Genomic DNA, 25537 nt, shown 5'->3' on the forward strand with positions numbered 1-25537 from the left:
TGTGCGTTCATACCTGTCTGCATCTGTGTGTGTGTGTGTGAGAGAGAGAAAGATCATTCTTTGTACCTGAGAGATGAGTCTCAGTCTTCACGCTCCTCGTTGCTCCGTTCCGGTTTTCTTCATTAACTTCTTTTAATTCAATCACCTGTTTGTTGACGTAGTCGGCCATCTTAACTAACCGTACCGAATATCAATGATTTCCCCAATCAATCAATTAATCAACTAATTCAGACTGTCTGACCTTTTATTGTGGTATATATGATTTTAACTTTTACTTATAGTATTATCTTACTAATGATTACCTTTCTAACTGACTCCTAATGGTAATATCTACTGTATGATTCTAACTTCAGTGACTAGTAGTTGATTAGTTGCTCTGATATGCGTCTCCATTGGTGTCTCTGTTGTCTGTCTGTGGTCGACTGCAGTTGAAAGAATGTTTTAAGTATCCAATCACTTTCAATCAGGACGTCATATTTCGCAATAACTATATGTGACATGGTTCATAAGGAAGTGACATTATGACTCGCACTCCGTGACTCACATTCAATCAGGAAGCTGATAGAACTCAGAGGACATTGTTCCTTTATTTATTAATCTGTGCCTTTGTTCTTCTTATTATAAAAGTTATTTATAATAATTGATAATGAAAAAAATGTCATGGGAAGTCACATGACATGTTGCTAATAAAAAGAGCTAGAGAGAGAGAGATTTGTGTACAGTCTACAAGAAATGAGACATAATGAACTGTACATTTTAACATTGACAACAGCTATTGAGTGATATATTCCTAATTTGTTTTGTGTGTGTGCATGATCCTGTGTGTGTGTGTGTGTGTGTGTGTGTGTGTGTGTGTGTGTGTGTGTGTGTGTGTGTGTGTGTGTGTGTGTGCACATGCCTTTCTCTCCAACTTCTCGTTTGTACAGCCATTCTACCAACATATATGATCATTCTTCAGATACAGTAAAGAGTTCCTTCAACAACCTATAAAGAGCATTTTTCACAGATCCAGAACTGTGGAAATGAACACTGATAGTCCCACCATTCTCCTTGGCCTGATGACCAGTAAGGTACCACCACACAGTTCTACACTGCACCACCATTAGGCTCTCCACTCCTCCAATACCTGCAGTAGAAACAACAGAGTTATATTGGCCACTCTCTCAGTATGAACAACACAGTTAGACTGGCCACTCTCTCAGAACCTAGAGTATGAACAACACAGAGTTAGACTGGCCACTCTCTCAGAACCTAGAGTATGAACAACACAGAGTTAGACTGGCCACTCTCTCAGAACCTAGAGTATGAACAAACTGACAGACTGACCCTGTCACTAAACCGGTCCCTTTCTTTAGTCAGGGTAATGTAACGCTCCTCTAACTGGTCTCTCTCGTTTTGCAGCTGGCCACTCTTTCTCTGTAACTGGTCTCTCTCAGCTCAGTAACTGGTTTCGGTTCTTCCGGGACTGGTATCTGTCTGTACACAGGTCAATGATACCTCTACTGGTATCTGTCTGTACACAGGTCAATGATACCTCTACTGGTATCTGTCTGTACACAGGTCAATGATACCTCTACTGGTATCTGTCTGTACACAGGTCAATGATACCTCTACTGGTATCTGTCTGTACACAGGTCAATGATACCTCTACTGGTATCTGTCTGTACACAGGTCAATGATACCTCTACTGGTATCTTTCTGTACACAGGTCAATGATACCTCTACTGGTATCTGTCTGTACACAGGTCAATGATACCACTACTGGTATCTGTCTGTACACAGGTCAATGATACCTCTACTGGTATCTGTCTGTACACAGGTCAATGATACCTCTACTGGTATCTGTCTGTACACAGGTCAATGATACCTCTACTGGTATCTGTCTGTACACAGGTCAATGATACCTCTACTGGTATCTGTCTGTACACAGGTCAATGATACCTCTACTGGTATCTGTTTGGTCTCTGTCTTGCTCCAGACCAGTGGTGTTGTAACAGGCCTCTAAATGTTTTCTTTCTTCATTAGAACGGGCTAAAGAAAAGAGAAGTTCCTGTGACGTGTTCCAAATGACACCCTATATTCCCAAATGGCACGCTATCTCCTATATTAGTGTACTACGTTTGACTAGTGCACTAATGGAGTGTCATTTGGGACACAGACTCACACACAGAAAGCCAGTCTCAGGGAGATGTTGAGAGTTACTTGTCAAACACACAGCACTCCTAAACACACAGCACTCCTAAACACCCAGCAGCCAGCCTGTAGAGACTTAGTCTTCCATCCGCAGAGGAACAGACACACACACACACACACACACACACACATACACACACAAACACACACACACCCACACACAGTTACAGAAACACATTCACCATCATCCTACATCACTAATGATTGTGATTAGAATTCTGAAAGCCAAACATTTTCATTGCATCATTGGTTTTCTTTCGATTGAGGGTAGGCAGCAACAGTTTGCTCAAGCTTGTGGTCATCTCAAATCTGATAAACAGGAAGCTACTGTATGAAGAAATTACCAAAATTACACAATATAGCCAAAGTATGAATTAAAGGGTCTATCTGTGATTGCTATATCACATTTTATCTTTTACTCTTCAATTAATAATATTTCCCCATTGATTCTTGTATGTAGCTTATTCTGTAAATGCCTCATGAGATAAGTTTAACTTTCAAACCCCATCAGGACCCAAAATATAAGCTTGTTCTGCCATGGAACTGTTAACAAATACTGTGTAGCCTCAGATTGTTGAAACTATCATTGAACTCGTGGATGATCAGTCCTTGCATGCATAGTTCTGTCCCGGCAGGGTGTACACTGTGTAGCCTCAGATTGTTGAAACTATCATTTTGAACTCGTGGATGATCAGTCCTTGCATGCATAGTTCTGTCCCGGCAGGGTGTACACTGTGTTGTTTAAACATTTTATTTTCAATTCATCACATTTAAATAGTTCAAATTAGTTTCAATACCTGAAGTAAAACAATTGAATTGATACATTTTAGTGTACGTGACACCAGAAGGTTTTGAACACCCTGCTCCATACCAACTGAACCACACAGAAGTGTTTTTCCAATTCTGTGGGTTTTGTATGCGTGTGTGTTTGTGTGTGTGTGTGTGTGTGTGTGTGTGTGTGTGTGTGTGTGTGTGTGTGTGTGTGTGTGTGTGTGTGTGTGTGTGTGTGTGTGTGTGTGTGTGTGTGTGTGTGTGTGTGTGTGTGTGTGTGTGTGTGTGTTTGGTTTGTGCGTTCGTACCTGCCTGCATCTGAGTGTGTGAAAGATAGATATTTCTTAGTTCTTACCTGAGACATGGGTCTCAGTCTTCACGTTCCTCGTTGCTCTGTTCCGGTTTTCTTCTGTAACTTTGTTCAATTCAATCACCTGTTTGTTGATGTAGTCAGCCATCTTAACTAACCGTACCAAATATAAATGATTACCCCAAACAATCAATTAACCTCTTTAAGCTAGCCCCCCCCCTTCTTCTCAATTCAATTTCCGCCTGAAGACATACCCAAATCTAACTGCCTGTAGCTCAGGCCCAGAAGCAAGGATATGCATATTATTGATATCATTTGAAAGAAACACTGACATTTGTGGAAATATGAAAGCAATGTAGGAGAATATAACACATTAGATCTGGTTTAAATAATACAAGGAAAATAATATAAATGTTTTGTTTTTATTGTTGTTGCATCATCTTTAAAATGAACAAGACAAAACAAACTTTCAGATAGGATGATGGGTACAATTTCAGTGAAAAGCATAAGAGGGCAACAGTACTTGTGCAAAGGTTCAGAATGATAACTTCCGGAATGAGTTTGCTACATGACATTTAGCATGAAGTCATCCAGGTGTCCAACACAAGTTGCCCAAATGTACCCAAGTGGCCAAATTGGTGAAGGTATACATTTTGAAACAAATAACTATATACAAAATACCAAAATGGTATTCTAACACACCCCCCACAAAAAGAAAAAAAAGACTAAAAACAATATTTAAATTGACAAAATAACAAGGGTAACTATTTACACACTTTCAATATTTGGAAGACCCTCAGTCCTCTACACAATATTGTGCTGCTGATGCCAGGTGCCATATCAATCTCTTTCTGCTGTAAAGCAGAGTGTCACCAAGCATGTGGTGCAGGTGATGGGGGACTTCATTTTGCAAAGAACACAACGACGCCTCCAATGCTGTACCCTTTTGGCCCTGAGGCACATCCATGCCTGCAGAAATACATTTGGGCAGATTTTTCAACCTTTGAACATCACTTGTGGCAGAAGGGACAGAGGTAGAGGGGCCAGAACGTGGTGCAGTGGTGCTGTAGCCAGCAAGCTCCTTGATGAGCAGCTCTCTGAAGGCTAGCTGTGAGATGGAGGGCTTTCTACAGCACTTAGACATTTCCTTGTGTAGGATGAATGCATTCACCACAGCAATGTCGATGAAATTATAGAAGAATGTCTTGTACCATTTCATTGTCTTGTGGAGAACATTGTAATAGCCTATCAGCGCATCTGACAGGACCACACCTCCCATGCTCTTGTTGTAGTCCTTCACAGCAGCTGGAATGGGGAATTTTTTTGTGGTCCATGCCCCGCTACCGTCCTTCACACGCCTGACGATGTGATCTCCACTGAAGGACGTGTGGATTGTTGTGCACATCACCACCTCTCTGGTATCCATCCACTTCACAAAGAGCAGGCCTTCTTCGCGGATCCATCGCATGGTACCCCGCTCAGCCTGCTTAGGCATGTCGTTCACCTTTGTCTTTGGAAAGCCCACCCTGTTGGTACGAATGGTGTCACAAGCCCACACATCCAGCTTCCTAAGGTATCCACAAACTGTTTGTAGCCCTTCCCCAGCAGTTGAAAATCCAATAACTGCATTACAGAGTCATAGCTAAGTCCCTTACCGGTAGAAAAACTGTTCTTCCCCTTATAGACAAAATAATTGTAAGTGTAGGCACACACAGATTCTGCCAAAACAAACAGCTTGTAACCCGACTTAGTTGGTTTGTTTCTCATGTATTGTTTGAGGCCCATTCTGGCCTTTGAGGCTACCATCCGCTCATCTATGGACAGGTTCTGGGCTGGCTGAAAATAGGTCTTGCAGGGCTCAACAATGTTGGGGTAGAGAGGATTGATTTTGCAGAGTCTATCAAACGTTGCTGTGCCTCTCTTCTTGTCATTTTCCTCATCAACTTCTGGGTCACTGATATGAAGCGCCTGCGAGAGAACCAGAAACCTTTTGCAAGACATGACGGGGGGGAAAGGCAGTTGGTAGAGAGATTACATTTTCCAGTAGTCCCTCAGGGTTTTCAGCTTCACCAGCCCCATGTAGATAACCAGTGAAAGGTAGCAGAAAAGTTCTGACATGGAAATGGGCATCAATGCTACTTTTTTGCCTGCTTGCTTCTTCGCCCCATACTTATTCGTGTTAGACATAAGCGAATCAACAACAGATGGGGTGAAAAACAGCTGAAAAGGCTGAAGAGGGCTGCAGTCCATTGCAGTCATGTTCAGCTGAGGTCCTGGCTTCCTTTCCGTCCTAAATGTTAGTTGAGGGGGCTCCACATCATCTTCTAGGACAGTGTGCCAACGCTCGTCTGGCCCTTTGTTTGCAGGTTGCACACTTCCCCTCCTCCTCCGCCTCTTTGTCAGTGCCTTCACACCTCTAGATGGCCCGGGAGATGTGGAGCCGGAGACAGCAGGGGTCCGGCTGGATGAACCAGCTTCAGTGGAGGATGGACACCTTGGCACTGGGGGCTCCCATTCGGAGTCAGTGTCACTTTCACTGTGAAAGAGTTAGAATAGTTTCACGTATGAGCTCTGTATCAACAGGTATAATAAACAGATATATATAGAGTACAGGGAACATAAGGATGTAGTGCTGTTCCATTTCAATCTGGCCATTGTTGTGGGCCTGCCCTCCTCTCAACAGCCTCAAAAAGGCTATTTCATGTGGGGAGGGGTGGAGCGGCAGACACGCATCTCGGCCATGCTCCCTCTAATCCACAATATGTTGATTGAGTGCAGGAAGCATGGTCGCTGTGTTGAGATGTGTGGGTTTGCTGTTACATTCTACTCCATTTATATATATATATAAACTGTATATCACAAAAGTAGGTACACCCCTCACATTTTTGTAAATATTTGAGAGTATCTTTTCATGTGACAACACTGAAGAAATTACACTTTGCTACAATGTAAAGTAGTGAGTGTACAGCTTGTATAACAGTGTAAATTTGCTGTCCCCTCAAATAACTCTGCCATTTGACCGGATGTTGTCGACTACTCTATAATAACACTGTCCACCCAAAGATAAGAGACTACTGCTCTATAATAACACTAACCACCCCAACATAGGAGACTACTGCCTATAATAACACGGACCACCGCAAGGTAAGAGACTACAGCTCTAATAACACTGACTACCCAAAGATAAGAGACTACTTCTCTATAATAACACTGACCACCCCAAGGTAAGTGACGACTGATCTATAATAACACTGACCACCCCAAGGTTAGAGACTACTGTTGTCACGGTCGTCGTAAGGAGGAGACCAAGGCGCAGCGTGGTAAGCGTGATAAGCGTATTTCTTCTTTAATTAATTATAGAAATAACACTGAACAAACTATCAAAAAAACTAACTTTGACGCTAATATGCGTCGTGCAGACAGGCAACTAAACATAGACCAAGAACCCACAAAAGGACTAGGCAAAATGGCTACCTGAATATGATCCCCAATCAAAGACAACGATAAACAGCTGCCTCTGATTGGGATCCATTTCAGGCCACCAAAGACATACAATTGTCTAGACTAACAAAAACTCCTAGATCTACAAAAATCCCTAGACAATACAAAAACTAACATACCCAACCTCGTCACACCCTGATCTAACCAAAATAATAAAGAAAACTAAGATAACTAAGGTCAGGGTGTGACAACTGCTCTAATAACACTGACCACTCCAAGGTAAGAGACTTCTGCTCTAATAACACTGACAACCCCAAGGTAAGAGACTCCTGCTCTAATAACACTGACCACCCCAAGGTAAGAGACTACTGCTCTAATAACACTGACTACCCCAAGGTAAGAGACTACTGCTCTAATAACACTGACTCCCCCAAGGTAAGAGACCCACTGCTCTAATAACACTGACCACCCCAAGGTAAGAGACTCCTACTCTAATGACACTGACCACCCCAAGGTAAGAGACTCCTGCTCTAATAACACTGACCATCCCAAGGTAAGAGAATTCTGCTCTAATAACACTGACCACCCCAAGGTAAGAGACTACTGCTCTAATAACACTGATCACACCAAGGTAAGAGACTACTACTCTAATAACACTGATCACCATGGAAGGAATAGGACTGATTCTCTGTGTTGTTCATACTCTAGGTATTGAGAGAGTGGTCAGTCTAACTCTGTGTTGTTCATACTCTAAGTTTTGAGAGAGTGGTCAGTCTAACTCTTTTGTTTCTACTGCAGGTATTGGAGGAGTGGAGAGCCTAATGGTGGTGAAGGTGAGAACCTTGTGGTGGTACCTTACTGGTCATCAGGCCAAGGAGAATGGTGGGACTATCAGTGTTCATATCCACACTACTGGATCTGTGAAAAAGGCTCTTCATCACAGACACACACACACACACACACACACACACACACACACACACACACACACACTGAATCATGCACACACACACACACACTGAATCATGCACACACACACACACACACTGAATCATGCACACACACACACACACACAGAATCATGTACACACACAAAACAAATTAGGTATATAATACTCAATACCTATTGTCAATCTTAAGATGTACAGTTAATTATGTAACATTTCTTGTAGACTGTACACAAGTCTCTCTCTCTTTCCCTCTTTTTATTAGCAACATGTCATGTGACTTTTTTTTATTTTTTTTATTCATTATCAATTATTATAAATAACTTTTATAATAAGAAGAACAAAGGCACAGATTAATAAATAAAGGAACAATCTCTGAGTTCTATCAGCTTCCTGATTGAATGTTAGTCACAAAGTGCGAGCCATGATGTCACTTCCTTACGAACAATGTCACATATAGTTATTGCGGAATATAACATCTTGCTTGAAAGAGACGTTCTTTTTCCTGCAGTCGACCACATACAGACAGAGACACCAATGGAGAGGCACATCAGACAACAACTTGTCATTGAAGTTAGAATCATACAGCAGATATTAGTCTGTTAGAAAGGTAATCATACAGTAGAAGTAAGTTAATACTATAAGTAAAAGTAAAAATCATATATACCACAATAAAAGGTCAGACAGTCTGAATTAGTTGATTAATTGATTGATTGGGGAAATCATTGATATTCGGTACGGTTAGATAAGATGGCCGACTACGTCAACAAACAGTTGATTGAATTAAAAGAAGTGAATCAAGAAAACCAGAATAGAGCAACGAGGAGCGTGAAGACTGAGACCCATCTCTCAGGTACAAAGAATGATCTTTCTCTCTCACACACACACACACACACACACACACACACACACACACACACACACACACACACACACACACAGATGCAGACAGGTATGAGCGCACAAACCGAAAGCACACACATATTCTGGCACGTGCAAACACACTAATAGCACATCATAGAAGACACTCGTTTTTTATTGTTCTGTCTTCTGTGTGACCACAACCTGCTGTGGTCACATACACTAAAATGCATAATTTCCATGTTATTTTTTACTTCAGTTGTTGGAACTATGTACAACTATTTAATAAGATCAATTGAAAATAATATTTTTAAACAACAGCACAGTGGATACCCCACCACTGTTTTTGGTAAACAGCTGAGGGGCTGGTTTACCTGGTGACCTGCCTGTTTTATCCGCTCAGAGAAACGTTTTAAAAAATGTACGTTGCAGAAATGTAACCACTCTCAAATTCATAGACAGAGCTACAGTATATATGACTGGTACTGTATGTAATTCATAGACAGAACTATGTATGACTGGTACAGTATGTAATTGATAGACAGAACTATGTATGACTGGTACAGTATGTAATTGATAGACAGAACTATGTATGACTGGTACAGTATGTAATTGATAGACAGAACTATGTATGACTGGTACAGTATGTAATTGATAGACAGAACTATGTATGACTGGTACAGTATGTAATTGATAGACATAACTATGTATGACTGGTACAGTATGTAATTGATAGACAGAACTATGTATGACTGGTACAGTATGTAATTGATAGACAGAACTATGTATGACTGGTACAGTATGTAATTGATAGACAGAACTATGTATGACTGGTACAGTATGTAATTGATAGACAGAACTATGTATGACTGGTACAGTATGTAATTGATAGACAGAACTATGTATGACTGGTACAGTATGTAATTGATAGACAGAACTATGTATGACTGGTACAGTATGTAATTCATAGCTACAGTATGTATGTCTGGTACTGTGTGTAATTCATAGCTACTGTATGTATGTCTGGTACTGTGTGTAATTCATAGCTACTGTATGTATGTCTGGTACTGTATGTAATTCATAGCTATAGTACGTATTCAAGGACTGTCCATCCATGAGATCAAAATGATAGTTTTACCCATTTGAGTCTACACAGTGTTTGCAGTTCTGTGGTAGAACAAGCTTATATTTTGGGTCCTGATGGGGTTAGAAAGTTAAACTAAGCTCATGAGGCATTTACAGTAGAAGTTACATTCATGAAGAATGAATAGGTAAATATTATACATTTCAAAATCCCAACAATGTAAGCAGCAATCACAGATAGCCTCTTTACGTCTTGCTTTAGCTATATTGTGTAATTTTGGCTTCCTGTTTATCAGAATTGAGATGACAGCACTCTTGAGCAAACGTTCGCTGCCAACCCTAAATCGGGGGGAGGGGGGTTTGGTTGTCAGACTACTTGTCAGTAGAGATGTAGGATGTTGTATGTTGTTTATTCTGTTTGTAATCATAATGTAGGATGGTGTGTGTGTGTGTGTGTGTGTGTGTGTGTGTGTGTGTGTGTGTGTGTGTGTGTGTGTGTGTGTGTGTGTGTGTGTGTGTGTGTGTGTGTGTGTGTGTGTGTGTGTGCCTGTGTTTCTCTGCAGATGGAAGACTAAGACTCTACAGGCTGGCTGCTGTGTGTTTAGGAGTGCTGTGTGTTCTACAAGTCACTCTCAACATCTCCCTGAGGCTGGCTTTCTGTGAGTGAGGCTTTGTCCCAACTGATACCCCACTATCACAGTACTTTTGACATTGCACTATATAGGGAATAGGGTGCCATTTGGGACTGCGTACTGAAACCTATTTCAGTCGAAGTCAAGCACTGCCAATAATGTGACAACAAAAACAAAAGAACTGCATCAGCTCTACTTGAGTACACAAACCATGTCTACAGTGCATTCTGGAAGTATTCAGACGTCCTCACATGTTGTTACGTTACAGCCTCATTATAAAATTGATGAGGAGAAGAAAAAATTGAATCAATCAACACACAATGACAATACCGCATAATGACAAAGTGAAAACAGATTCATAGAATATTTTCCAAATGTATAAAAAAACTAAAACATAAATACCTTATTTACATAAGTATTCAGAATTGAGCTCAGGTGCATCCTGTTTCCATTGATCTTCCTTGAGATGCTTCTAGAACTTGATTGAAATCCACCTGTGGTAAATTCAATTGATTGGACATGATTTGGAAAGGCACACACCTGTCTATATGAGGTCTTACAGTTGACAGAGCATGTCAGAGCAAAAACCAAGCCATGAGGTCAAAGGAATTGTCCATAGAGCTCTGAGACAGGATTGTGCTGAGATACAGATCTGGGGAAGGGTACAAATACATTTCTGCAGCATTGAAGGTCCCTAAGAACACAGTGGCCTCCATCATTCCTAAATGGAAGAATTTGGGAAACACCAAGGCTCTTGCTATAGCTGGCCGTCAAGGACGTGACGGCCAGGTGCTTCAACAAAAGTACTCTGACAGAACTCCAGAGTTCCTCTGTGGAGATGGGAGAACCTTCCAGATGGACAACCATCTATGCAGCACTCACTAATCAGGCCTTTATGGTGGAGTGGCCAGACGGAAGCCACTCTTCAGTAAAAGGCACATGACAGACAACGCAGGAATGGCTTCAGACTCTGAATGTCCTTCAGTGGCCCAGTCAAAGCCTGGACTTGAACCGAATCGAACACCTCTGGAGAGACTTGATGCTCCCCATCCAACCTGACAGAGGTTGAGAGGATCTACAGAGAATCATGGGAGAAACTCCCCAAATACAGGTGTGCCAAGCTTGTAACCAATAATCATACCCAATAAGTCTCGAGGCTGTAATCGCTGCCAAAGGTGCTTCAACAAAGTACTGAGTAAAGGGTCTGAATAATAATAGTAAATTTGATATTTCTGTTTTATTATTTTTAATCTTGGAACTACCCATCCCGGATCCGGGAGAATTGTCAGCAACTCCACTAATTAGCATAGTGCAATGGTCAAATAATCTTACTAGAAAATATTCATATTCATGAAAATCACAAGTGAAATATATTGGAACACAGCTTAGCCTTTTGTTAATCACCCTGTGATCTCAGATTTTCAAAATATGCTTTACAGCCAACGCTAGACAAGCATTTGTGTAAGTTTATCATAGACTAGCATAGCATTATGCCTTGCTAGCAGCAGGCAACCTTGTCACGAAAATCAGAAAAGCGATCAAATTAAATTGTTTACCTTTGATTAACTTCGGACGTTTTCACTCACGAGACTCCCAGGTAGATAGCCAAAGTTAATTTTTTCCCAAAATATTATTTTTGGAGGCGAAATAGTTCCGTTTGTTCTTCACGTTTGGCTGAGAAATCACCCGTAAATTGCGGTCACGACAACGCCGAAAAATATTCCAAATTAGCTCCATAATATTGACAGAAACCTGGCAAACGTTGTTTATCGATAGCCTAGCATAGCGTTATGTCCAGCTAGCAGCAGGAAGCTTGGTCACGAAAATCAGAAAAGCAATCAAATTAATCGTTTACCTTTGATGACCTTCGGATGTTTTCACTTACGAGACTCCCAGTTAGATAGCAAATGTTCCTTTTGTTCCATAAATATTATTTTTATACCCAAAATACCTCAGTTTGTTTGTCACATTATGTTCAGAAATCCACTGGTCACGACAACGCCAAATTATATCCATAATATCGACAGAAGTATGGAAACGTTTTTTGCAATCAATCCTCAAGGTGTTTTTCAAATATCTTTTTGATAATATATCAACCGGGACAGTTTGCTTTTCAGTAGGACCGGGAGGAAAAATGGCTACCTCTCTCTTTCACGCAAGAATCACTCTGAGAGCCATCAGCTGGCCACTTACAATCCTCCTGTTTGTTTATGCTCATTCTTCAACATAAAGGTGTGAAACTACGTCTAAAGGCTGTAGACACCTTAGGGAAGACATAGAAAAAGGAATCTGGTTGATATCCCTTTCAATGGGCAATAGGGATGCATAGAAAGACAGGGGTTTCAAAATAAGGGTCATTCCTGATTGGATTTTTCTCAGGATTTCGCCTGCAATATCAGTTCTGTTATACTCACAGACAATATTTTTACAGTTTTGGAAACTCTAGATTGTTTTCTATCCTAAGCTATCAATTATATGCATATTCTAGCATCTGGTCCAGAGAAATAGGCAGTTAACTTTGGGAATGTTATTTTTCCAAAAATAAAAATAGTGCCCCCTAGCTTAAAGTTGCACAAATTTCTATAAAACTGTTTATGCTTTGTCATTATGGGGTATTGTGATGTCATTATGGGGTATTGTGATGTCATTATGGGGTATTGTGATGTCATTATGGGGTATTGTGTTTAGATTGATGAGGGGAGAAAACCATTTAATACATTGTAGAATAAGGTTGTAAGAAAGTCAAAGGGTCTGAATACTTTCTGAATGCACTGTATAAGCCTGGGATATCAACCATTCAAAGTTGGCCTTATTTGGAGTGACCATAGAATTCTATGTAAGTGACCTAACTTAGTAAAATATTTGCCTGCCATTAGGCCATGTCTTTTGCTAACCTAACATAACTAATGAAAGCCAAGTTTGATGTGTTTATCTTCTGACCATTTGGGCGGAAGTGTCTGGGAACGAGATTAGGTGTCATCTAAACTTAACTTTACAGCCTGTTTCTTCCTTCAGCACAGCTTGTCCCCCTTTATATGTTTATATCATATTCAACATAGTGGGTCATGTCACACTTGACATGGGTGATATTGTCACACAGTTAGGCCATGTTTATGAACCCTTTATAAAGCATGCCATATACTTAAAGATGCTAAATAACATATGTATGTAGTGTTTATGAAAGCATTACGAAGGCTGTATAAAAGCCTTCATAAGCTGAAGGTCATTTAAAGCGGGACCATGAAGGTCAGGCTATGTTATGAAGTTATTATTTGTGAGTATTAAAGATTCAATCCCAATCAGTGAAAGAATGATTGATCTAGCTAACTAGCAGATTTACATCAATCATCAACGTCAATGATGAGCTGATAGTCTGTCCTATTTTCCTGATGCCGATTATGTATTTTGTAACCAGTGGTGGAGTGATATTTGTTTAACACCTTCTTACACCACGTTAGGCAATTTCAAAATAGTCTCTAAACATCCATGTCAATCTTGAATGATAATTCATCACGTTTTACTGGTGAAATGTCCACACTGCATGTCAATCATCTCAGTCATTATCATGGGAATATGCATTTAGATATTATTGAATTACTGTTTTGTGAGGGAATTAACCAGGAGCTATATGTATCAATCCTTTCCAGATAACAGAGGCAATGAGACTGCAGAGAAAGACCTGCTACAGACCAGTTACAAAACCCTGACTGAAGAGAGAGACCAGCTACAGACCAGTTACAAAACCCTGACTGAAGAGAGAGACCAGCTACAGACCAGTTACAACACCCTGACTGAAGAGAGAGACCAGCTAAAACCCATTTCCAACATTCTGACTAAAGAGGGAGAGCAGCTACAGACCAGGTACAACACCCTGACTAAAAAGAGAGACCAGCTACAGACCAGGTACAACACCCTGACTAAAGAGAGAGACCAGCTACAGACCAGTTACAACACCCTGACTAAAGAGAGGGACCAGCTACAGAAGGATAGAGATGATCTCACGTCAAAGTTCTCTAATCTGAGTGAGTTAACCTGATAAATTATCAAAACAACACATATCTAATATGCAGTAAACTTGTGTTCGTATTCTACAATAATAGGTGCAGAATAACAAGATGGAAATGCATGTTGTTGTCTTGTAGAACAAACATGTCCTGAAGGCTTTCAGAAGTTTGAATCCAGTTGGTACTTCCTGTCTACAGTGAAAAAACCCTGGAAGGAGAGTAGACAGGACTGTCTGAAGAGAGGAGCAGACATGGTGATCATAAACAGTGATAAGGAACAGGTGAGAGAATCAAACATGCCTTGGTCAGTAATGTATCTTCCAGTATTTAACACATGTAGTCTATAGTAGTTGAAATCATCAGTATCTTTCTCACCAACAGGAGTTTCTATTCAGCTTCAATAAGAGAGCCTGGATTGGTCTGACTGACTCTGTTACTGAGGGGGCCTGGAAATGGGTGGACGGCACCCCACTGACCACCCCAAGGTAAGAGATTACTGCTCTATAATAACACTGACCACCCCAAGGTAAGAGACTACTGCTCTATAATAACACTGACCACCCCAAGGTAAGAGACTACTGCTCTATAATAACACTGACCACCCCAAGGTAAGAGATTACTGCTCTATAATAACACTGACCACCCCAAGGTAAGAGACTACTGCTATAATAACACTGACCACCCCAAGGTAAGAGAATACTGCTATAATAACACTGACCACCCCAAGGTGCTGACTACTGCTCTATAATAACAATAACCATCCCAAGGTGCTGACTACTGCTCTATAATAACAATAACCATCCCAAGGTAAGAGACTACTGCTCTATAATAACACTGACCACCCCAAGGTAAGAGATTACTGATCTATAATAACACTGACCACCCCAAGGTAAGAGACTACTGCTCTAATAACACTGACCACCCCAAGGTAAGAGACTACTGCTCTAACAACACTGACCATCCCAAGGTAAGAGACTACTGCTCTATAATAACACTGACCACCCCAAGGTAAGAGATTACTGATCTATAATAACACTGACCACCCCAAGGTAAGAGACTACTGCTCTAATAACACTGACCACCCCAAGGTAAGAGACTACTGCTCTAATAACACTGACCACCCCAAGGTAAGAGACTACTGCTCTAATAACACTGACCACCCCAAGGTAAGAGACTACTGCTCTAATAACACTGACCACCCCAAGGTAAGAGACTACTGCTCTAATAACACTGACCACCCCAAGGTAAGAGACTACTGCTCTATAATAACACTGACCACCCCAAGGTAAGAGACTACTGCTCTATAATAACACTAACCATCCCAAGGTAAGAGACTACTGCTCTATAATAACACTAACCATCCCAAGGTAAGAGACTACTGCTCTATAATAACACTAACCATCCCAAGGTAAGAGACTACTGCTATATAATAACACTGAACACCCCAAGGTAAGAGACTACTGCTCTATAATAACACTGACCACCCCAAGGTAAGAGACTACTGATCTATAATAACACTGACCACCCCAAGGTAAGAGACTACTGCTCTATAATAACACTGACCACCCCAAGGTAAGATACTACTGCTCTAATAACACTGACCACCCCAAGGTAAGAGACTACTGATCTATAATAACACTGACCACCCCAAGGTAAGAGACTACTGCTCTATAATAACACTGACCACCCCAAGGTAAGAGATTACTGCTCTATAATAACACTGACCACCCCAAGGTAAGAGACTACTGATCTATAATAACACTGACCACCGCAAGGTAAGAGACTACTGCTCTATTATAACAATAACCTCAGTGTAAGGAGTAGGACTGATTATCCGTGTTGTTCATAATTCAAAGAACACAAGGTGAGACTTGACCATCCAGGTGTGATAGAAACCTTTAGCAAATTACATGTTCCTTCAAATCATGTTCATCGATGTCATTCCATGAGAACTAACGACATATCTTAAAATATCATTAAAAAATACAGATAAAGTGTTGGTTCTTGTTCCAAATAAGGCAATGCTCCTTTTAAATCTGAAAAAACATGTCTCTACCCACACACTCACTAGACTCTAGCCACACACTCACTAGACTCTACCCACACACTCACTAGACTCTACCCACACACTCACTAGACTCTACCCACACACTCACTAGACTCTACCCACACACTCACTAGACTCTACCCACACACTCACTAGACTCTACCCACACACTCACTAGACTCTACCCACACACTCACTAGACTCTACCCACACACTCACTAGACTCTACCCACACACTCACTAGACTCTACCCACACACTCACTAGACTCTACCCACACACTCACTAGACTCTACCCACACACTCACTAGACTCTACCCACACACTCACTAGACTCTACCCAGACACTCACTAGACTCTACCAACACACTCACTAGACTCTACCCACACACTCACTAGACTCTACCCACACACTCACTAGACTCTACCCACACACTCACTAGACTCTACCCACACACTCGCTAGACTCTACCCACACACTCACTAGACTCTACCCACACACTCACTAGACTCTACCCACACACTCACTAGACTCTACCCACACACTGACTAGACTCTACCCACACACTCACTAGACTCTACCCACACACTCACTAGACTCTACCCACACACTCACCAGACTCTACCCACACACTAACCAGACTCTACCCACACACTCACTAGACTCTACCCACACACTCACTAGACTCTACCCACACACTCACCAGACTCTACCCACACACTAACCAGACTCTACCCACACACTCACTAGACTCTACCCACACACTCACTAGACTCTACCCACACACTCACTAGACTCTACCCACACACTCACTAGTCTCTACCCACACACTCACTAGACTCTACCCACACACTCACTAGACTCTAGCCACACACTCACTAGACTCTACCCACACACTCACTAGACTCTACCCACACACTCACTAGACTCTACCCACACACTCACCAGACTCTACCCACACACTCACCAGACTCTACCCACACACTCACTAGACTCTACCCACACACTCACTAGACTCTACCCACACACTCACTAGTCTCTACCCACACACTCACTAGACTCTACCCACACACTCACTAGACTCTAGCCACACACTCACTAGACTCTACCCACACACTCACTAGACTCTACCCACACACTCACTAGACTCTACCCACACACTCACTAGACTCTACCCACACACTCACTAGACTCTACCCACACACTCACTAGACTCTACCCACACACTCACTAGACTCTACCCACACACTCACTTGACTCTACCCACACACTCACTAGACTCTACCCACCACTCACTAGACTCTACCCACACACTCACTAGACTCTACCCACACACTCACTAGACTCTACCCACACACTCACTAGACTCTACCCACACACTCACTAGACTCTACCCACACACTCACTAGACTCTACCCACACACTCACTAGACTCTACCCACACACTCACTAGACTCTACCCACACACTCACTAGACTCTACCCACACACTCACCAGACTCTACCCACACACTCACCAGACTCTACCCACACACTCACTAGACTCTACCCACACACTCACTAGACTCTACCCACACACTCACTAGACTCTACCCACACACTCACTAGACTCTACCCACACACTCACTAGACTCTACCCACACACTCACTAGACTCTACCCACACACTCACTAGACTCTACCCACACACTCACTAGACTCTACCCACACACTCACTAGACTTTACCCACACACTCACTAGACTCTACCCACACACTCACTAGACTCTACCCACACACTCACTAGACTCTACCCACACACTCACTGACTCTACCCACACACTCACTAGACTCTACCCACACACTCACTAGACTCTACCCACACACTCACTAGTCTCTACCCACACACTCACTAGACTCTACCCACACACTCACTAGACTCTACCCACACACTCAGACATACTTACACTGATACTGAAAGACATGTACACACAAAACACACACATGTATATTGACGCCACAAATCAGTCCCATTTAAAATCTTATTTTCCCTTACCCGTCCTCTTACTCTAACCCTAATCTTAACCCTAAAACTAACTCTAACCCTAACTTTAACCCTAAACTAACCCTAACCCTATACTAATTCTAACCTTAACCCTAAACCCCCTAGAAATAGTATTTAACACGTCCACACACACTTTCACATTCTTTCACATTCTTTCACATTCTTCACACTCACCCTGCAACTCTGTTTATTATCCCATTTAAAATCTTATTTTCCCTTACCCGTCCTCTTACTCGAACCCTAATCTTAACCCTAAAACTAACTCTAACCCTAATCTTAACCCTAAACTAACTCTAACCCTAATCTTAACCCTAAAACTAACTCTAACCCTAATCTTAACCCTAAACTAACTCTAACCCTAATCTTAACCCTAAAACTAACTCTAACCCTAATCTTAACCCTAAACTAACTCTAACCCTAATCTTAACCCTAAAACTAACTCTAACCCTAATCTTAACCCTAAAACTAACTCTAACCCTAATCTTAACCCTAAAACTAACTCTAACCCTAATCTTAACCCTAAAACTAACTCTAACCCTAATCTTAACCCTAAAACTAACTCTAACCCTAATCTTAACCCTAAAACTAACTCTAACCCTAATCTTAACCCTAAAACTAACTCTAACCCTAATCTTAACCCTAAAACTAACTCTAACCCTAATCTTAACCCTAAAACTAACTCTAACCCTAATCTTAACCCTAAAACTAACTCTAACCCTAATCTTAACCCTAAACTAACTCTAACCCTAATCTTAACCCTAAAACTAACTCTAACCCTAATCTTAACCCTAAAACTAACTCTAACCCTAATCTTAACCCTAAAACTAACTCTAACCCTAATCTTAACCCTAAACTAACTCTAACCCTAATCTTAACCCTAAAACTAACTCTAACCCTAATCTTAACCCTAAAACTAACTCTAACCCTAAAACTAACTCTAACCCTAATCTTAACCCTAAAACTAACTCTAACCCTAATCTTAACCCTAAACTAACTCTAACCCTAATCTTAACCCTAAACTAACTCTAACCCTAATCTTAACCCTAAAACTAACTCTAACCCTAATCTTAACCCTAAAACTAACTCTAACCCTAATCTTAACCCTAAAACTAACTCTAACCCTAATCTTAACCCTAAACTAACTCTAACCCTAATCTTAACCCTAAAACTAACTCTAACCCTAATCTTAACCCTAAAACTAACTCTAACCCTAATCTTAACCCTAAAACTAACTCTAACCCTAATTGCCTAGTCACTTTTTATTTTGTGTTTAATATTTTCATTTTTTTATTTAGCAAATGTTTTATTAATATATTTCTTACTATTTAACTCTGCATTGTTGGAAAAGGACCCGTAACTAAGCATTTCATGGTCAAGTTTACACCTGTTGTATTCAGCGCATGTGACAAATCAAAATGTTTATTCATTTTTTTCTCTGTCTTGTTTACCCTGTAGTTACTGGCACTCACAGCAACCTGATAATGGTGGTGACAACCCAGCAAATGGGGAGGAGGACTGTGTTGAACTGAACACAGAAACCTGGCGTCCTGTAAAGGCATGGAATGACCAGTCATGTTTACACAATCGTTACTGGATTTGTGAGAAAGTGGTTTAACGTCACCATTACAACAGAGGAGGCTGGTGGGAGGACGCGCACACATACAGCACCTTACAGTGCACACAACTTCATTCTCTCTCTCTAAGACACACACACACCAACCCACTGCTGGTACTGTACTGAGGGGCAAACAACCTGATAATGGTTGTGAACCAGGATATATTGTAACAAGGACTGTGCTGATGTTAATATTGGGTATTCTGAGCCTGTATATAAATATTCTGACATATCATTTACCTCTCAACATAACTGGATTTGTGAAGAGTTATACAGTAGCTCATTATATAGCATTGCTACAGTGCTAATGCATCTCTCTCTAGGTAAACAGTATGTAGACATACTGTCATCTGTAAAATGCTTGTATTCATTGTTTAAATAGAAACATATTATGTGATTTGCCATAATGTGATTTTAGTCAATTATTAGCATAAACGACTTTAGTAAGAAGATGAACTAAGGCTCAGATTAAGTAAGAAAGGAACCTATCAGGTGTCAATTTACCAGCTTCCTGATTGAATGTGATTGGATTGTTAAAACAATGTGACTTGCAGTTGGACACAGACAGAAGGCAGAACAGTACTGAGAGGATACATGCTGCACCTAGGCAGACACACACAGACAGAAGGCAGAACAGTACTGAGAGGATACATGCTGCACCTAGGCAGACACACACAGACAGAAGGCAGAACAGTACTGAGAGGATACATGCTGCACGCAGGCTGACACACACAGACAGAAGGCAGAACAGTACTGAGAGGATACACGCTGTACGCAGGCAAACACACACAGACAGAAGGCAGAACAGTACTGAGAAGATACATGCTGCACGCAGACACACACACAGAGACACAGACACACTGATGTCACACACAGACAGCATAGATAAAAGAAAAGGGCCCCTATCGATGGCATAGAGAGAGATAGAGTCACAATGTAAACTCCATTTGAAGGCTGGAGAAGCCACAAACAGAACAGTCAAAGTAATAGGATGAAAGGCTGCACTCTTCACTACTTGTTGTCATGCAGCTATCATGTTATATCACTCTGTTTAGAATATCCTGTAATGTATAACTTCCTGATTGAAGGTGATTATATACTTTAAAAACTGTAGTGGACAACAGACAGAGATCAGAGAGGTAACTGGTAGAGATGCACATCTGAGCAACTACTTAACTACTAGTCACTGAAGTTAGAATCATACAGTAGATATTAGCATTAGGAGTCAGTTAGAAAGGTAATCATACAGTAGATATTACCATTAGGAGTCAGTTAGAAAGGTAATCATACAGTAGATATTACCATTAGGAGTCAGTTAGAAAGGTAATCATACAGTAGATATTACCATTAGGAGTCAGTTAGAAAGGTAATCATAAGTAAGTTAATACTATAAGTAAAAGTTAAAATCATATATACTACAATTACAGGTCAGACAGAATTAATTAGTTGATTAATTGATTGTTTGGTGTCATCATTGATATCTGGTATAGTTAGTTAAGATGGCCGACTACATCAACAAACAGGTGATTGAATTAAAAGAAGTTCATGAAGAAAACCGGAACGGAGCAACGAGGAGCGTGAAGACTGAGACTCATCTCTCAGGTACAAAGAATAATCTTTCTCTCTCTCACACACACACACACAGATGCAGACAGGTATGAACGCACAAACCGAACGCACACACGTATTCTGGCACGTGCACACACACTAATAGCACATCATAGAAAAGCGCTTGTTAATTTTTTATTGTTCTGTCTTCTCTGTGGTTCAGCTGGTACAGAGCCTGAGGTTTACAACCTGCTGGGGTCTCATACACTAAAATGCATCAATTCAATATTATGTTTTACTTCAGTTGTTGGAACTATGTACAACTATTTAATAAGATCAATTGAAAATAATATTTTTAAACAACAACACAGTGGATACCCCACCACTGTTTTTGGTAAACAGCTGAGGGGCTGGTAACCTGAAACAGGCTCTGTGCACCTGGTGACCTGCCCGCTTTTTTTTTTTTTCCCGCTCAGAGAAATGTTTAAAAAAATGTAAGTTGCAGAAATGTAACCACTCTCAAATTCATAGACAGAGCTGGTACTGTATGTAATTCATAGACAGAACTACAATATATATGACTGGTACAGTATGTAATTCATAGACAGAACTATATATGTCTGGTACTGTATGTAATTCATAGCTACTGTATGTATGTCTGGTACTGTATGTAATTCATAGCTATAGTATGTACTCAAGGACTGTCCATCCATGAGAACAAAATGATTGTTTTACCCATCTGAGGTTACACAGTGTTTGTTAACAGTTCTGTGGTAGAACAAGCTTATATTTTGGGTCCTGATGGGGTTGGAAAGTTAAACTAAGCTCATGAGGCATTTATAAGTTACATTCATGAAGAATGAATGGATAAATATCATACATTTCAAAGTCCCAAAAATGTAAGCAGCAATTGCAGATATCCTCTTTAAGTCATTGTCACGAATCCCGCCGAAGATGGTGCCTCTTCGTCGCCGGGCCTACTAGCTGCCACCGATCCCCTTTTCTGTTTCATTTAGTTGTGTCTGATTTAGTTGTACCTGTTTGGTGTTGAGGTTTAGGTTTTGGGCTTTAAACCCGGTAGGCCCGCCGGCTTTTCTGCTTGTTTTTCTGTTTATGGTGTGTGAATATTTTGTGGATTTCATTTTTCCGAACAGTTTCGTCCTTGTTTGTTGGACTGGGTTTTTATGCGCCCTTGTGTGTGTGGCGTGACCGTCTCTCTGTTTTTTGGAAATAAACAATCCACATCTTTGTACTACCCTGCCCTCTGCGCCTGACTCCTCCACCCACTACTTCTAGAAGCCGTTACAGTCATACTTTAGCTATATTGTGTAATTTTGGTAATTTCTTCAAAAAGTTGCTTCCTGTTTATCAGAATTGAGATGACAGCACTCTTGAGCAAACGGTCGCTGCCAACCCTAAATCGGGGCGGGGGGAGGGGGTTGGTTCTCAGAGTTCTAATCGTAGTCAGTAGTGATGTCGGATTATGTTTATTCTGTTTGTAATCATAATGTAGGATGGTGTGTGTGTGTGTGTGTGTGTTTCTGCGTCTGAGTTTCTGTGTCTGTGTTTCTGAGTGTCTGAGTGTCTGAGTGTCTGTGTGTGTGTGTGTGTGTGTGTGTGTGTGTGTGTGTGTGTGTGTGTGTGTGTGTGTGTGTGTGTGTGTGTGTGTGTGTGTGTGTGTGTGTGTGTGTGTGCAGATGGAAGAACAAGACTCTACAGGCTGGCTGCTGTGTGTTTAGGAGTGCTGTGTTTTCTACAAGTCACTCTCAACATCTCCCTGAGACTGGATTTCTGTGAGTCAGGCTATCCTCTTTTATAATGCACTACATTTGAACAGGGCCGATAGGACAGATATGAATGTCATTGTCACACCATAGTTCTGTTGTCACAAACCAAGGATCACAATTCAGACTTACAGAAATTACAGACCAGCAGTCTATCAACATAGCGTACACACAAAATAAATGGTCTGTGTCCCAAATAGCATTCTATCCTCTTTAAAGGGCACTACTTTTGACCAGGGCACATAGGGCTTTGGTCAAAAGCAGCTCACCATATAAGTAATAGTGTCATTTGGGACACATCCCAGGAACTTCTCAGGAACTTCTCCTGAAGGAAACGCAATACAGAGAGAGTGCGGAGAGGGGAAAGAGAGGGGAGATAGGGAAGAGTGGACGAGTGAGGGGAGGATAGAGAGGGGAGAGGGGAAAGAGAGGGGAGATAGGGAAGAGTGGACGAGTGAGGGGAGGATAGAGAGGGGAGAGGGGAAAGAGAGAGGGAAGAGGAGAGGAGAGGGGGAGGGAGGAAGAGAGAGGCAAGAGGGGAGGGAGAGAGGGGGAGGAGAGAGGGGAGGAGGGAGATGGAGAGAGGGGAGGAGAGAGGGGAAAGAGAGAGAGGGAGAGAAAGAAGAGAAGAGAGAGGTGAAAGAGAGAGGGGAGAGAGAAGGAGGAGATGAGAGGGGAAAGGCGAGTTAAAGGGGAGAGTGAAGTTAAAGAGGAGAGTGAAGAGGGGAGAGAGAGAGGTAAGGTAAGGGAAGGTAAGGGATGGGAAGGGAAGGGAAGGGAAGAGAGAGAGAGAGAGGAGAAAGAGAGAGGGGAGAGAGAGGGAGATGGAGCAAGGGGAGAGAGATAGAGAGAGGGGGGAGAGATAGTGAGACAGAGAGGGGAGAGCAGAGGAGAGAGATTAAATATGGAGGAGAGGGGAAAGAGAGAGGAGAGGGGAAAGAGAGAGGAAAGGGGAAAGGGAGATAGAGAGAGGGGAGAAAGGGGGATAGGAGAGAGGGGAGAGGAGGAGAGAGGGAAGAGGAGGAGAGAGAGAGGGGAGATGGAGAGAGGAGATGGAGAGAGGAGAAAGAGAGAGGATAGGGAAGAGGGAAAGGAGTGAGAGGGAGGACAGGGAGATGGGAAGAGAGGGGGGGAGAGAGAGAAGAGAGAGAGAGGGTAGAAAGAGCGAGGGAAGAGAGTGGAGAAAGGGAGGGAGGTAGAAATATGGGAGAGATAGAAAGGAGGAGAGAGCAGAGGCTAGTAAGACAGAGGGGAGAGAGAGGGGGGGAAGAGAGAGAGAGGGAGAGAGAGGGGAAGAGGAGAGAGATAGGGAAAGAGAGAAAGAGAGAGGGGAGAGAGAGAAAGAGTGTGAGAGGAGAGAGAGGGGAAAGGAAGAGAGGGGATAAAGAGAGAGGAGATATACAGTGCCTTGCGAAAGTATTCATCCCCTTGGCATTTTTACTATTTTGTTGCCGTACAAATTGGAATTAAAATATATATTTTTTTGGGGGGGGTGTATCATTTGATTTACACAACATGCCTACCACTTTTAAGATGCAAAATATTGTTGCTTGTGAAACAAACAAGAAATACAACTAAAAATCTGAAAATTGAGCATGCATAACTATTCATCCCCCCAACGTCAAACCTTTTGCAGCAAATACAGCAGTCTCTTGGGGTATGTCTCTATCAGGTTGGCACATCTAGCCACTGGGATTTTTTGCCCATTCTTCAAATCAAAACTGCTCCAGCACCTTCAAGTTGGATGGGTTACACTGGTGTACAGCAATCTTTAAGTCATACCACAGATTCTCAGTTGGATTGAGGTCTGGGCTTTGACAAGGCCATTCCAAGACATTTAAATGCTTCCCCTTAAACCACTTCAGTGTTGCTTTAGGAGTATGCTTAGGGTCATTGTCTTGCTGGACGGTGAACCTCTGTCCCAGTCTCAAATCTCTGGAAGACGGAAACAGGCTTCCCTCAAGAATTTCCCTTTACTTAGCGCCATCCATCATTCCTTCAATTCTGACCAGTTTCCCAGTCCCTGGCATATGAAAAACATCACCACAGCATGATGCTGCCACCACCATGCTTCACAGTGGGGATGGTGTTCTCAGGGTCATGAGAGGTTTAAAGTGGTCCTATGGACAGATACTCCAATCTCAGCTCTGGAGCGTTGCAGCTGCTTCAGGGTTACCTTTGGTCTCTTTGTTGCCTCTCTGATTAATGAACTCCTTGCCTGGTCAATGAGTTTTGGTGGGCGGCCCTCTCTTGGCAGGTT

At 41.7% G+C, this 25537-nt stretch overlaps 2 protein-coding genes across 8 annotated transcripts in view; one reads left to right on the forward strand and one right to left on the reverse strand.

Annotated features, from left to right (window-relative positions):
- LOC116352758 (CD209 antigen-like protein C) overlaps positions 1-25537 on the forward strand; it is a 96979-nt gene that overhangs the window by 52674 nt on the left and 18768 nt on the right. Inside the window, exons 6-11 of one of the 5 annotated variants that reach the window (XM_031814916.1) lie at positions 7514-7548; positions 10170-10265; positions 13886-14260; positions 14381-14523; positions 14624-14727; positions 19786-22748. The exons of 2 other annotated variants lie outside the window; for them this stretch is intronic. In XM_031814916.1, the coding sequence (XP_031670776.1) occupies positions 7514-7548; positions 10170-10181 (47 nt within the window). In that variant the 3' untranslated portion in view covers positions 10182-10265; positions 13886-14260; positions 14381-14523; positions 14624-14727; positions 19786-22748. Of the gene's footprint in view, positions 1-7513; positions 7549-8142; positions 8516-10169; positions 10266-13885; positions 14261-14380; positions 14524-14623; positions 14728-19785; positions 22749-25537 lie in introns of those variants that run through there. 2 more of the 5 variants (XM_031814913.1, XM_031814912.1) reach the window with 2 other exon arrangements.
- LOC109901308 (semaphorin-4E) overlaps positions 1-25537 on the reverse strand; it is a 330201-nt gene that overhangs the window by 18063 nt on the left and 286601 nt on the right. For all 3 annotated transcript variants that reach the window (XR_004206938.1, XR_004206937.1, XR_004206936.1), the window contains exon 11: positions 67-1126. The gene's annotated coding sequence lies outside the window, so the exon portion shown is untranslated. The remainder of the gene's footprint in view (positions 1-66; positions 1127-25537) is intronic.

This window comes from Oncorhynchus kisutch, unplaced genomic scaffold (genome assembly GCF_002021735.2).
Source record: "Oncorhynchus kisutch isolate 150728-3 unplaced genomic scaffold, Okis_V2 Okis07a-Okis12b_hom, whole genome shotgun sequence".
NCBI classification, from domain to species: Eukaryota; Metazoa; Chordata; class Actinopteri; order Salmoniformes; family Salmonidae; genus Oncorhynchus; species Oncorhynchus kisutch.